We start from the raw sequence: 14,411 nt of genomic DNA, 5'->3' as shown, positions 1-14,411 counted from the left end.
TATTTTATTTTATTAATATTTTTTGCAGCGACAACTCAGTAACACATTTGACATTGCAGTCGCTGACTCGTCAACATCTTTAGTGGATTTAACGCTTGCCAGTGAAACTGAAGATGTAAAATATTGTAAATATTGTGTGATGACTGTAATTTTCAGGCAATAAGCCGTAACGTTTTTCACACGGTTTCAACCCTGCGGCTTATGCGGTGATGCGGCTAATTTGTACTGAAAAGGGGCGCTCGAGCAGAAAAGGTAAGAGTGAGACCAGTGGAATATATGTGCCGAGGAAGTGACTTTTACCGCCATGTTTTTTTTTTCTTCTTTAATCGGCCCTGTTAGTGCTGCACTAGCTTTGGCACTGTGCTAGCGTTTTGCTGTCGTGTCTCAGTGTTTTTTAACCGTATTTTTTTTAAACTGGACCTGTTAGCACAGTGCTAACGTGTTGCTGGTGCGGCTGTTTTTTTTTTTTCAAACCGGTATGTTTCTTTCTTTCTTTTTTTTTTTTTTAACCAGACCTGTTCGCGCTACTGTGTTGTTGCTACATCTTTTTTTAACTGGCTTTGTTAGCACCGCGCTAGTGTTAGCAATCACACTAATGTGTTTCTGTCATGTCTCAGTGATTTAGGTATGTTTTTTTTTCTAGCTGGCTTTTTTAGTGCTGTGCTACTGTGTTGCTACTGTATAGCTCCCGTGGCTGTTTTTCACCGGTCCTTTTTTTTTTTTTTTTTTTTAAACCAGCCCTGTTCGTGCTGCCATGTTGTTGCTATGTTAAGCTAAGCTAAAGTATTAAAACTTTGAAAACTCTCGGGGTCATTCGAGCGGGAAAGGTAAGCGTGAGACCGGTGGAATATATGTGCCAAGGAAGCCACTTTGACCGGTCCAGCCCCGTTAGTGCGATGCAAGCAGTGCCGTGTCTCAGTGATTTTTACCAGTATGTTTTTTTTTTTTTTAACTGGATCTGTTAGCGTGGCGGCGCTAGCGTTAAACTCTCTGTGTACAGTCTTTCTTTGTAAATATCTCGTGTTTCAATGTGGGCACTTGCGGCTTTTACACAGGTGCGGCTTATGTATGTACCAAAAGGTATTTCCTTTGCAAATGTACTGGGTGAGGCTTATAATCCAGTGCGCTCTTTAGGTCGGAAATTACGGTACTTAAACAAAACCCAGACAAGAAGGATATTTTTCTTTGACCAAGGAGGCGAGCTACATAAAAAATATATCCTCGTGAAACACGTTTGAGGATCTGGAGGGTGCGTTAATCGTGCTGGTGACGAAGGACAACGCCAACGTTGAGTACCTTTTGTTCACATATGTTGTGGAACAAATGCATCAGAGGTTGAAATTGGGCAGTTTGATGCTCATCATCACAAGATTAAAAAAAATCAAAACAATAACCAGTCCAGTCAAGAAAACCATGATTCATGTGGTTCAGTCGATTTAAAGTTCGTCCCAGTGGATATGCAACTGCCGTAGACAGGTGTGTGTGTGTGTGTGAGTGAGTACGAGATGTTAAAGTGCATTAACTTGTGACCTGATGGTATGTACGGAATACATAAACATGAGCATCATCAGCATTTGCTGATGAACTTACAAATTGTGAATTACACAGTGAGTCACCAGAGGCCTTGAGATGACTCAGCAGTCGGGGCCTGAATGCAAGCATGTGGTCCACTAATACATAATGCGCGGATCAATTCATAAGGGAAAAAAAAAAGGAAAAACAGAAGCATTAACCAACACGAACAAAACGGCAGAAACTAACTGGGTCAGGAATAAATAATACAGAATATATTTAAAGGTGAAGAGAATTACATAAAATAAGCAATGTACCAGGAATGGGGATGTTACATTGACTGATCAAATTTCCACCATGAAGAATTGTGCAGATTTTTCATATGAACAAAACTGCTCTGAATGCATTTCACTGCTGGTCAGAAACCAGGAGAGGATGCACGGAATAGTTGCCAACTGGTTTGCTGTCTGTACTGGCTGCAGAACAAATGGGGTGGGGGTGGGTGTGGGGGGGGGGAGTGGAAGTAAAAGTGCATGTTCTCTTCCATTTCTCCAATGTGATGCCATGTTAAGACAGAGCTACGAACGAGCTGGTAATTTACCATTTGGACTTTCTGGGCATGTGCGTGTACACAGTTGGACAGCAGCTACTGTCCTGTAGATCATAAATCACAGATATACTTTTCTGTCTCTGCGGAGACGATAATGTCTGCAGAATTAAACCTAAAAGAAAAATACATAAAGTAGCCCTCAAAATGCCGCCATCATCCATCCATTTTCTGAGCTGCTTATCCTCATGAGGGCCGCAGCCAATTCCAGCTATCATCGGGCAGGAGGCGGGGTACTCCCTGAACTGGTTGCTAGCCAATCATAGGGCGCATAGAAACAAACAACAAATCGCACTCACAATCACATCTTGGGGCAATTTAGAGTGTCCAATTAATGTTGCATGTTTTTGAGATGTGGGAGGAAACTGGAGTGGCCGGAGAAAACGCATGCAGGCACGGAAAGAACATGCAAACTCCACACAGGCGGGGCTGGGATTGGAACTCCGGTCTTCAGAATTGTTAGGCCAACGCTCTAACCGGTTGCTCCACCGTGCCGCCTGTTTTAATATCTCCTTTAAAAACATAATTCAAGAAATGTGTTTTTTGTCATGCTTTTGTAGGGTGAAAGCTGCAGCTGGCGACAAGTGTGGACCGGATGGGTGGAAATATTTGGAGGGTAATCGCATTTCAGCATTGTCCATCCATTTTCTAAGCAACATACAATATCAAATAAATCAATCAATGAAAAAAAAACAAAGAAAAAGAAAGAACTACTTCATTTTTGGACTGGTGAACTATGAACTGAACTAGTTCATTTTTGCAATTCTGAACTGAACTATGAACTCGTCTGCATAGAAAATGAACTTTACCAACACTGATCCTGTATTAGTTCATATTTTTTTACAGTATATATATATATATTATGATTCCCTTGAATGAATATCTCGTGCAGAATTTATCCCACTCATTTTGATGTATTGTGCAGTATTTTCCAGACTGGTGTTTGAAGTAAAGAAAGATCAATCTGTATCCATTGTAGAGATCACTACCAGGATGATTTAACAGCCAAAAGGTAATTTACATGAAATCAAGGGAAAAAAAAAATTACATCTGATCTACATAGACAAATCTAAAAATAAATCTCAGCAATACTTGACGTAGCAGAGTAGTTGACAGAGACGTAATACCAAAATGCCAACAGGAAATGAATGATCACTATAAAGTAATAGCGACACTTCTCATCTACTTTTGTCAGTGGTGCCAAAATGGCAACAACAACCGACATATAAATCAACATCATGTTTGTTTTTTTTTTTTTTTTTAATATTACAACTCAAGTTAATCTTGATATTAATAATACAGTCACACCAACAATACAGCACCCGGATAAAAGTGACAGAAATCCAACCTGACCTTCTGTTTGTGCATGGCGAACAAGTAGACACCATCCTGGCCTCTGTTGAAGCTCTCATGGCCTCTCTTCAATCACTTCAAATCTGCTCTTTTGTTGTCACTTCTCCGAAAAACATCACCGAGTCTCATGAATCCCCTCACTGCCTCCACAAGCAAAAAAATAAATAATAATAAAAATCAGCTCGCACTGGAGCACAAGTCCCGAGGACGCAGAAGTGATTCACCTGATTCTTCAAAACTCGCGACTAGAAACGGGGAGAACGTCCACACGGCAAGGACGTTTCTGTCTCAGCGCAAACGCGTCGAGAGAAGGAGTCTTAAACGTGTCGCGAACACCGTCAAATAAACACGTGAAACGAGCAAAGAGCCGATCTGCCTCTCAGGCGGGTGCCCGGCCTGGTTTCCAAACTCATCAGTTCAAATGTGAGCCGCTGAGGCATGGATGAGCAGTCGCACGAGGGAGGACGGCGCAAGGATGCGAGTGCGCTGATTGGCTGGCCGACTATGGTGTGTGTAGGGGAAGGCCCCGTTGGTAGGCTCGCGAAGAATGGCTATGCTCGATAAGGGTGGTCCTTCACCTCCTTTCATCCCCCCCCCACTACACACACACACTCTTCCTCCCCCTTCCCATCGACGGGCAGCAATGCAGATGAAACTCGGTTTTTGTCCGTATCACCAAATTCATCATTTGCAGACATATCTCCCCCCCCCGGTTAAGCCCGTGACCTCATTTCACCAAGACGCGTTCTTACATCACGGTCATAACATCACGCTGAGCTCGTGTGCAGCTGCGGCTGGACCGGCTGGGCGAGTGCAACGGTGTTGACTGAGGAGGATCCAAACATTTTCATTTCCAGCAGATGTTTTTGAGCATCAACAACTGCTTTCGACAGACACTTCATTAGGTACACCTGTACCGTTGAATGACATCTATGAACTGGATGAGTCGCACTTTGCAGAATTTTGTTTTGATTGACAATGTAACTGAGTCTTAAAAATTATATCTTTGTGCTTGTAGTTTGCAGTGGTGTAACACAACAGAGAGCTGGGTAATTAAAATATTGTAAACATCTCAGGTGCAAAAATATGACAAATGGCGCTGAGACAACAATGTATCCAACCTGGTGACCTCAAATTGTCAGCGACATTTTACATGCACTATGCAAATGAAAGGGGGAAAAAAAACAGGTTGCCATAACAACATTATGTGAATTTTAACTCCGAAATTAATTGAGCAATATGGAGAAAAAAAAAAATAAATAAAAATAATGGGATACAATTTTGGGCCATCATTCAAAAAAAAGTGAATGACACACAAAAAAAATAAAAAATCTAGTAAATCGAAGACTTCAATGTATTCCTGGCATTCATGGATACATGAGAATTAGATTTAGCTATGAACGGACAAAAATATTTTAAAACTGCTTTTGTTTCAGTTTTAATATTTGATCATCTCTAATACAGTAAAAAGCTGTGTAGAGGAACTTTTGAAAACTAGCTTTCACACGCTTAAAACAGAAGTGTAGCGAATAAATGTAATTCTAAATCACATATAAAAGCATTTTAGAAAAAGGATAAGCTTTGTGCTTAATATGCCACAAGATGGCACCAAAACAACATCTAATGAGAAAGCAGTACAGGCATGTGATTTGAAGGAATGAAAAAAGACTGAAAAATAGCCATGGGGTTGTGGGGGGGCAGGGGGTATGGTGGCTGCAAGCATGATCACCAATTTTAAGGTGCAATTTATCTATATATATCAAGTACATCTATAAATAAATGCCATTCTGTTTTCAAAATGTACACAATATGACTGTTCATTATTTAGGTGCATACCTTTACCCCCAAAAATTACAAATTCAACTAAGTAAACCACTAAATTGAATTCAGATCATGGCATGCAAGCGTGCTTTCATAGAGTGCATATTGTATCCATTCAAAAATGTTTTCTTTGTTTTTGTAAATGATTGAAACGCATGTTTCATCATAAGTAAATAATACAGATATTTTTTTTTTTTACAAGTAATTGCTTCTGAACTGTCACCTCGTTATTGACGACCTCGTCTGCAACTGGGGTTTGTTGTTTTGGTGGATCTTGCCTCTCAATACTGGGAGTAGTGAACGTAAATAAGGGATGAAGTTTTTTGGCCTTGGGCCGACATCCGAATGTACCAGCTATGGAAAAGTTTGTTATCCTTGCTTCCAGTTGATTTAAGTATTTTTGTCGTTTCGCGTGAACTTCCACAAAAAATCTGTGCAATTTAAAAAGACGGAATTCCATCTATAAATGGAAAAATCACCTTTGGTAGTAGATTTGTGTCGAAGAACGACGTTGGCATTATACATCTGGAATGACAGAGCAGGGGAAGTTTTCACCACATGATCATATACATGTGATGGTGTACTTTTTCCCCCCAGATCAAATCATTTGTAAGTTTGACATTTTAAGGAATATCAAGTAATTGTATTTTTTCCGTGTTCCTCGTGAATATCAGGACATTACAATAAAAGTAGAATTTTAAATTATTACTCCCAGCTCAACTAGAGTACATCCCTAATGAGGACAACGGGCGTCCAAAATGAATGGTTATTGCTTAATCAGTCAAATATATTGTGGCCATAATACGCGGCACTGTTGTTTCAAACAATGGCCCGATATATGCACGTCGCGTGTTTTTGTGAGGCTCCGGTCTCGAAAGATCACATTGTGCTGACCTCCGTCGGTGGAAGCAAACATCTCTCAACCCTCAGACAAAGATCGATAATCCTGCAATTGAGACGGCGGAAGAGCAGCGAGGACGTTACATACAACACTTTAAAAAAAAAAAAAAAAAAAAAAAAAAAGAACCGAGACGACAAATCTTTTGCTCGAAATCTACAAATATAGCACCGTCACAATGACCCCTGACAGTTCAAAGAAGTAACATTTATACACACAAACACACACAAACACACACACACACAAAAAAACACTTTAAAATAAATACTCCCCTGTAGGAGCATTAATATCCCTGACTGGATGCAACTTGGTACTCTAGCGGGCAGCCGCGTCAACATGCATTATTTAGACCTTCAGTTGATGTAATAAAGTAATCAATCTTTGTGTGTGGAACACTTAGCCATTATGTACCTGCGCTGAGGTCATAACGGATGTTGACTGAAAACGTAAGATGGAAATCCAAATTCAATTTGCTGGATAAATATAGTGTCGATACCGTAAACTCATTTTGGTTGTCCTAATTACCAACAGGGAAGGGAATATTTCGAGATACAATATTCAGAAGTGTGCTCGTGAAAATGGATGTTGCATGAGCCCACGTTATCACAAAGAGATTTAGTTTCTTCATATTATCACAGAAATACAGCACAATAAAAGTATAATGAGTTATTTCAATGAAATTTTGAAATTTGTGTATTACCTTCATATTTGACACTATATTTAGATTTTTTTCCCTTGCCATCCTAAAGGATGTGTGTACTTTCCGCATTATTTCAAAGTAATGCAGATGAAAATTCTCCATACACAGTGGAGGTACCGAGTTGCTGATGCGGCATTTTTGTGTTCATTCTTTACTGAACCTATAGATACAGTAAATCAATGAAAATTATGAAATTATTTCAATACTTCCTTTTAGCAAAGCTCTATAAAACCGTAACCGGCTGCAAACTAAACTCCAAAACTTTGCTCTCCTTTATATGCACTGGCCTGAGCCCAAGGTACAGCAATCTAAAATAATTGATTAATACATTTTCACTAATAGCTACATCTACCCACTGCATATCTAACTATAACCACATGAATACACATCCTGAGAGTATCAAATAGCAATGGCTATAATAAAATCACTTAAATAGCGATCGTTCAAAATGTGATTGCATAGAAGGATTGTTGATGAACTGAATTTTGCAGGCAAATGGAGGCAATGGAGGAGTCCTGATTGGCTGTGACGAGCAGAGGCCCTCCTGATTCACTCTCAACTAGTTTGTTGAGCTGTGGTGTGCAACAGTAGCGTGAAAACTAGTTCGCAACACCCAGCAACAAATTCTTCCATCTCATTAAAAAAAAAAAAATGTTAAAAATACGAACAATACATAATTTTCACCACAGAGCTTGGTCAAATCGTCATCCATATAGTGTTAACCTTGATAATGAAGTTTCTGGTCAGAGTAGACCTGAATATCAGTACAAAATCCTTTGTGTGTTGTGCAGTGAAGTACAGAGACACCTGGTGGCTTGCTCAGCACACATTTCACACAACAGACCAACTAACCCATACCAAAATTGACACGCACGTGCACAAACCAGAGTGAACACACAGCCACAGCAAATACAAAATATCACCTCACATCTCCTGACTACAGCACCAAACATACGCATATGAACACATTCACATGTATCGTCACTATCGTAATAAATGTGACCAGCAGAGAGCGCTAAAACATCACTTTTTGAATGAAACCAGGCCAACCACAAGTTTCCCCTCAGATCGTCTCTCAACAATCGCGTCTTTACCCACCTTTTCAACTTTAACCCCATCACGAGGATACCTCTGGATACATCTGCGTGGGAGCTGACCCGAGTTTGCTGCCTTACGCACTCACACCTCCACAGCACTGCATCCACAGCTCACCCCCGCCCCCCCCAGCCCTCTTGTTTGTGTTGTTCCAGCAATCAAAGCCAACAATGGCATTCCGTGGCTTGCAACTGCATTGAGTCCACAGCCAAAGCACATTTCGACACATAGAATGTCACGCACAAAGCCACGAATGTGTGTCACGCACAGGACGGTAGCGCAGAGCCGGGGCCAAATGGGGTGACAGCAGTAAAAGGCAAACCCATTCTGGCCCACTTCGGTTCAAACGCAGCAACACACACTTGTTTTTGTGGGTCACGATGCACACTCACCGGATTTTGTCAGCTGCACTGTCAGACCTGCACACAAACACAAGTAGAAAAACAATTTGAACGTGATCCTTCTACATCAGAAGTGTAAGAGACATGCTTTTGACAAGGTATGCGTCATTTTTATAGTTTTGTAGAATTGAATTTGGATTTATTGTGTCTTAAAGCAATGGACCTTTCCGACCTGTCAATCACTCCTACAATAATAGCCAATCAGATAGCCGCATTCGCTTAACCCCTGGCCGCCATGTTGTCCCACAAGCAATGCTAGTTGTCAGCAGCGTGCGCTTGGAAAAGTTAATGTCACGAACAAAATGGTCCTCAGATGAGCTTGGGGAACGTGCAATTCTGATGAAAGCTATCCTGCTAGGTTACAAGGGGCCCACTTGATTCATTTTCCAAAGCCTAAAACACAGTTGACGTAGTATCTACGATGGATTAAGGCTCGCGGAAGAGCGCACGTACAACTACATGTGGACAATATCAACAAACACAAGGCCGTATGTTCGAAGGTAAGTGAGGGAGAAGTATCTTCTCTGAGTTTGAGTGAATTATTATCAGAGCTTTATACATTGCAGGAGAACAACTTTCACTTTGTTAGTGCATCACTGACCTGCTGAATGAAGTCTGTCATGTTTTATGCCGAAAAGATACGTAAATGCGCGATGTCATGCACGAGAAATCTCCATTTGCCTATTTGTATCACATCGGACCTTTAAGACCGAGCACTGGGTTCCATTACGAGCCAAGTCAAATGAATACACCCGCTCACTTGTAAAGACTACAATGATATTACTCGTGATCTCTCCAAGTAAAAAGTACTCACCATGCTTTACATGCGCAGTACGATTCAACTATTTTATCCTGTCGGATTTCAATATGAAGTTTGTGAGGCGTTGAAATTTTTTTGCATCGATCACCAACATTTCGCTGTAACTCTGACAATGCGTCCTGCTCCATCCAAAATCTTAATTATGTGTGCATATCCTTGCGTGAAATAGTTGAGACCTCTCTGTAGAACTCTCTTGGAGATGTCTGACGCATTTGGCAAAAAATATACAGCACTGTTATCTGGAATACGCGATAGAGAATCGACTTCAAACATGTTATGTTCAATCGCTATTTTGAAAGCTTGTGGGACATGGCTAAGGGGTCGGAGCTTAAGATCGGCCTCGGAAAGGTCCATTCAGGCTAAATGGATGCAACTAGAAGAAACTCGAAATTCAGTTTAAGGTGATTTTTTTTTCAGTCCTCCATTGCAAACCGGATGAAAACTACCAGTATATAAAGTCCGCTTAAGCAACCCCAGCAGTATCTTTGCATTTTGTCAACTGTGTTTATTAACTGACTTTACTCTTATTTACAAATTCACATTTCACAACAATAATTCAGTTGTGATTACTTGATTTTGTGTTGTGTGACATGTATGTTTAACGTGAAGGGGTTGAGCACATAACCACCTCAAGTCACTCCATATTGTTTCGTAAGTCCTTTTAACTCCAAGTCCATTTGCAATACCGTCTTTCACAACAGTTACATAAGCATCAAACCTCCCGACGAACCTCACAGATCGCATGCTGCGTCATCTTCAGCCGTGAGTCATATTTTTGCAAAGTCACAATGTGTTATTACATAAGCCGTAACGTGCAGTTATAAGAAAGGGACTCCGCGAGCGCAAGCCATTCCTGATAATGACGGCACCCTGGCTTAGCGTCGCAGTGCGCCCCGCAAGAGCAGCACAGCACTAATTAGCCGGCAGTCTGCTGTGACGACACCAGAAAATAAATCTGCACGTAAAGCACTCACTGCGGCTACAAGGCTAAATGAAGCAACACGGTAAAAAGTCACCAGAGTGCAACGAGACTGACAGGAACGGGGGTGGCAGAGTCCGGAACAGGCAGCAGTGCAGCTACCCCCCCCCCCCCCCCTCCTCGCCAGACATGCAGCTGTTTTACCTGCAGAGGAGACATGACATTCCGTGCCCTCTAAAGCCGGCCACAGAATGCCACTCGCCCTGCAAGGAGCTGCGAGCGCCTCTCGCTAGATGAGAGGAGAGCAGCCAGGCATTCCACGGGTGCTGGTCCGAGTTCATGCGAGTAGGGACGGTGGCAGAACAGCGCGGAGGAGGAGAGACTCCCGGAAAGAAACGTGTCGAGAGGAGCGCGGAAAAATTAAGTGGAGGTTTGGTTTGTGGTGGATTGAGCCGAAGACTGGCTGGTAATACAAAATAAATATTTACGCTGCAATGTGGCCTAATATCAAGCAACATTACTGTATATTAAAAAAAAATTCTGCGTGGTGCCCCAATGGTCTATGCTAGGACCATTTACATTGAATATAAAAAAATCCACATTAATTGGAGAATCTAAATTTCACTTGATTGTGAAGCTAACTGTTGTCTGTCTCTGTAAGCCCTGTGATTGGCCGGAAACCAGTTCAGAGTGCACCCGGCCTCGTGCCCACAACCCTTGTGAGGATAAGTGGCTAAGAAAATGGATGGATTAAAAAAAAAAATAAAAAAATCCACCCCCCTGTTCAAATGCCAGGTTTTTCTGGGTTAAGATAAATCATTTTAAAACTTTTTACACCATTAATGTAACTTAAAATCCGTAAAACTCCATCCATCCATTTTCTTTGCCGCTTATCCTCACGAGGGTCGCGGGGAGTGCTTGAGCCTATCCCAGTTGTCAACAGGCAGGAAGGGGTGTACACCGAACTGGCCAATCGCAGGGCACATGGAGACTTGAAAAAAAATCTTTTCTTCTTTCTCAAAATCTTACTATTGAGAACTGTTCATAATTTCATTTTTCCTTGCATAAAGCCCCAGTCCCATTTGAAGAAAATCAGTCCCGGAGCACGAGGCTGCAACCAGTATGCTTTATTTTAGGTAGAGTGATGAGCAGTGTTGTGTTTGGGCCAAACAAATTATGGCTCTAAAGTCCAACCCAGGTTTCATCGGACCATAGCAAAATCTTGAAAACACACTCTTGACAGTCGGCAGAAATGACAAAGAAAACACTACATTTTGCTTTTCAAATACTCACTATGTGAAAAAGGTTAAATGAGGTAATCTATATTGAGACAATGTTGGTAAATTCCCCAGTTTTTTTTTTTCCTTTCATGGCTGGAAAAAAAAGAACGTGCCCTCTCGTGGACACTTTAGGAAATCATCTCTAAATGTGGCAGGATTAGCCGTGTAGTGGCTATTATTAGCGATGACACTTTTCGCGAAACCGTAGCAACATGAGTTCCAGTTGGAGAGGACTCAGATACGAAGAGCACGTAAACACACTCGAAAGAACTTCAAACGTAGAACTCACCTCTCCTCTCTGATGAACGGAGTCAGGAAGCGAGTGGCGTCATCTTCATGGCTACTTTGTTGGCTGCTTTGCTGGCTGCTCTGTTGGCTGCTGCGGTCACATAAGAACCCGAGTTAATTTTCCATTTATTAACAAAGAACATGCATGATGATAAAGCCTACTTGCACCTGCCAAAAAAAAAAAAAAAAAAAAAAAAAAGCACAGCTGGGGAATAAAAAAAATGTAACATGTAGGACAGCAAAAATATTATTCACTACACCTTGTCCTAGTTATTAATGTAGGGTTATTTTGCGGCGCAGCATTTTTGGTCCCGCGGGGCAAAAGCGAAGCATTATCCATCACGCTGCTCCAAATGTGTTGCAGCTAAGGCTAAATCAGCTCAAGTCCGAGCCACAAATTATTTAAACTGACTTACACAAACGCATCGATGTGCATAATAATGTGACACCTCTGCAAACCCAAAGATGCCTCGAAAACAAAATTACAACTCACCCCCCCAAAAAAAAGAACTAAACATTGTAGGAAGGTTGGAAATCTTTTTCTTGATCAGTTGTAGTCATTATTCAAAATAATTTGGCAATTTAACATATTGATATTTTTGTTTGCCACATGCGCATATGCTGAATTGACACAAGAGGGGGCTACAAGATCTCTATGATTATATTGCTTGTGCAGACCCCCACCCACCAAAGATCAAATTGAGATAACAATTCAAAAGTAGGAAATACTACATATTAATTATTGTATTAATTGTTATTTAAAGTCTTTAACAGAAGACAATTCACAATAATTCCATCAACAAAACATTCTATAATGTAAATGTTTATTTTTTTTGTGCTTTTGGATACTGTGATAGTGTTAAACTCAAATTATGCATGAAATATTTGGTAAGAAAAAGAAACAATTCATAGGAGACTAAAATCCTAATTGCGGTGTCAACGTTCAAGACAGTCACGAGATTCCTCGCTGCCCGGGTTAAAGATTAAAAAGACAACAATGTAAAGATTTTATGGTTGAGTGATGTAGCTGGAATGGTTGAGACTGTTGCCATCCTTTTCAGGCGGGTGTATGCAGAACATTTCTCATGCAGATATTGTGTCCTTTTACTTCATTGTACTTTGAAAAGGTTTAGCTTTGCGTTACATACTTCACAGGAATGTTTTATCTGTAAGTTATTAAGGGGAAAAAAACCCTACTATGTTAAAATCATGAGGGTGTGCTGGAGTGAGAGGCAGGGGACACCCTGAACTGGTCGCCAAACAAATACTTTTCATCGACCCCACACCGACCACATAGTTTCTTGTTTACAACGCCTTTTTGAACGGCAAGATCGTGTCAACATATCATGGCTAGGAAGCGATAAGTGTATACTGTAACGTTTTGGCCACGGTTATCGTTTGATCTTTTATCTTGAAAGATGATGACGAATTGATTACAATGGAGGTGTACGTTCAGTGTTCCAAGCCCGAGGATGGACTAGGACTCAATCAATTTACCAGATCCGTGGCGGAGATTCAAGCAACACCTCAAACTCATGTTCAAAGGACCGCTTAAAAACAGAGCTGAAGAGGAAAAGTGCAGTTCCTCCTGCTGTGGATCGGCGAAAAAGGACGGGATGTCGCCAATATGTGGACACTGACCGGAGACGAAGATAAGTTGATAAAAACCTGTTACGAAAAATTCTCAGATTACCTCACTCTGAAAGCAAACCCCATATTTGCTCGATATAAGTTTCACGAGAAGGCGCAAGGTAACCGAGTCATGTGAGCACTTTGTGACAGAAGTCAAGCTATTGGCTAAAGACTGTAACTACACAAACAGCGGCGATGAGATGATCAGAGACTGCATAGTTTTCGCCAGCAACTCATCGAGTGTGCGCCAAAAGTTACTCAGCCAGAGGGCGGAGCGCACGCTGGAAAAAAAGCAATCGGCATAGCCCGCTCCCACGAGTTAGCAAAAGTGCAGCTAAAGGCAATGGCTAGCGACATCCACGAAGTTCAGGTTATCCACCGCAAACCTGGAAAGCAAAGTTTCACTGCGGGTGCCAGTAGGCATATTGACAGCCCAAAGATATGTAACAAGTGTGGTGGATACCACGGTAAATTAGCGGAATGCCCAGCAAAAGGTAAACAATGCCTGAAGTCTCAGACCCCTTTTTCTGTCTGTTCTTACCACCATAAGTCACACAATGAAATACCATGATGAAAAGGTCATAACACACTTATAAGCATGCCAATATTCGCAAAAAGATCACAAAAAAAAGCGAGTTGTATTGTAGTTTTGCCATCCAGTATGGTGTCGTAAACAAAAGTCATGTGACTCCCGACGTCACGTGAAAAGTATCTATTGCTGGGCACGTGTAGTATAAACAAACAACCGTTAGCCCAATCAAAACTACGAGTAATTTATAGTTTTCAATTAACCTATGGAGGATGTTTTTGGGATGTGGGAGGAAACCGGAATAGCTAAAGAAAACCCACACAAGTACAGAAAGAACATTTGGACCCAGGATCGAAGAACTGTGAGGCAGATGTGCTAACCAGTTGTCACCTTGCTACCCAATCATGTAAATCCTTTTCCAAATCAGTCAGACAATTCTAACTGCTGCTGCACAACAAAAATGACCACAAATGTTGCTATTCTGCTATTCTTTAAGAGTGATTAAATCCAGGTAGCTGTGTTTTTAGTTAGTTTCAAGCATGAGTTTGCTAGCATT

At 41.2% G+C, this 14,411-nt stretch overlaps 1 protein-coding gene across 5 annotated transcripts in view; it reads right to left on the bottom strand.

Annotated features, from left to right (window-relative positions):
• Nucleotides 1–14,411, bottom strand: part of gramd1bb (GRAM domain containing 1Bb) — a 102,024-nt gene that overhangs the window by 69,320 nt on the left and 18,293 nt on the right. For 4 of the 5 annotated variants that reach the window (XM_061827321.1, XM_061827322.1, XM_061827323.1 and 1 more), the window contains 2 exons: nt 11,696–11,785; nt 8,379–8,405 (listed from right to left, as the gene is read on the bottom strand). In XM_061827321.1, the coding sequence (XP_061683305.1) occupies nt 8,379–8,405; nt 11,696–11,785 (117 nt within the window). The remainder of the gene's footprint in view (nt 1–8,378; nt 8,406–11,695; nt 11,786–14,411) is intronic. The other variant, XM_061827325.1, reaches the window with a different exon arrangement.

The sequence above is a fragment of the Syngnathoides biaculeatus genome, chromosome 8, assembly GCF_019802595.1.
Source record: "Syngnathoides biaculeatus isolate LvHL_M chromosome 8, ASM1980259v1, whole genome shotgun sequence".
NCBI classification, from domain to species: domain Eukaryota; kingdom Metazoa; phylum Chordata; class Actinopteri; order Syngnathiformes; family Syngnathidae; genus Syngnathoides; species Syngnathoides biaculeatus.
This window is presented reverse-complemented; position numbering and strand designations above follow the sequence as displayed.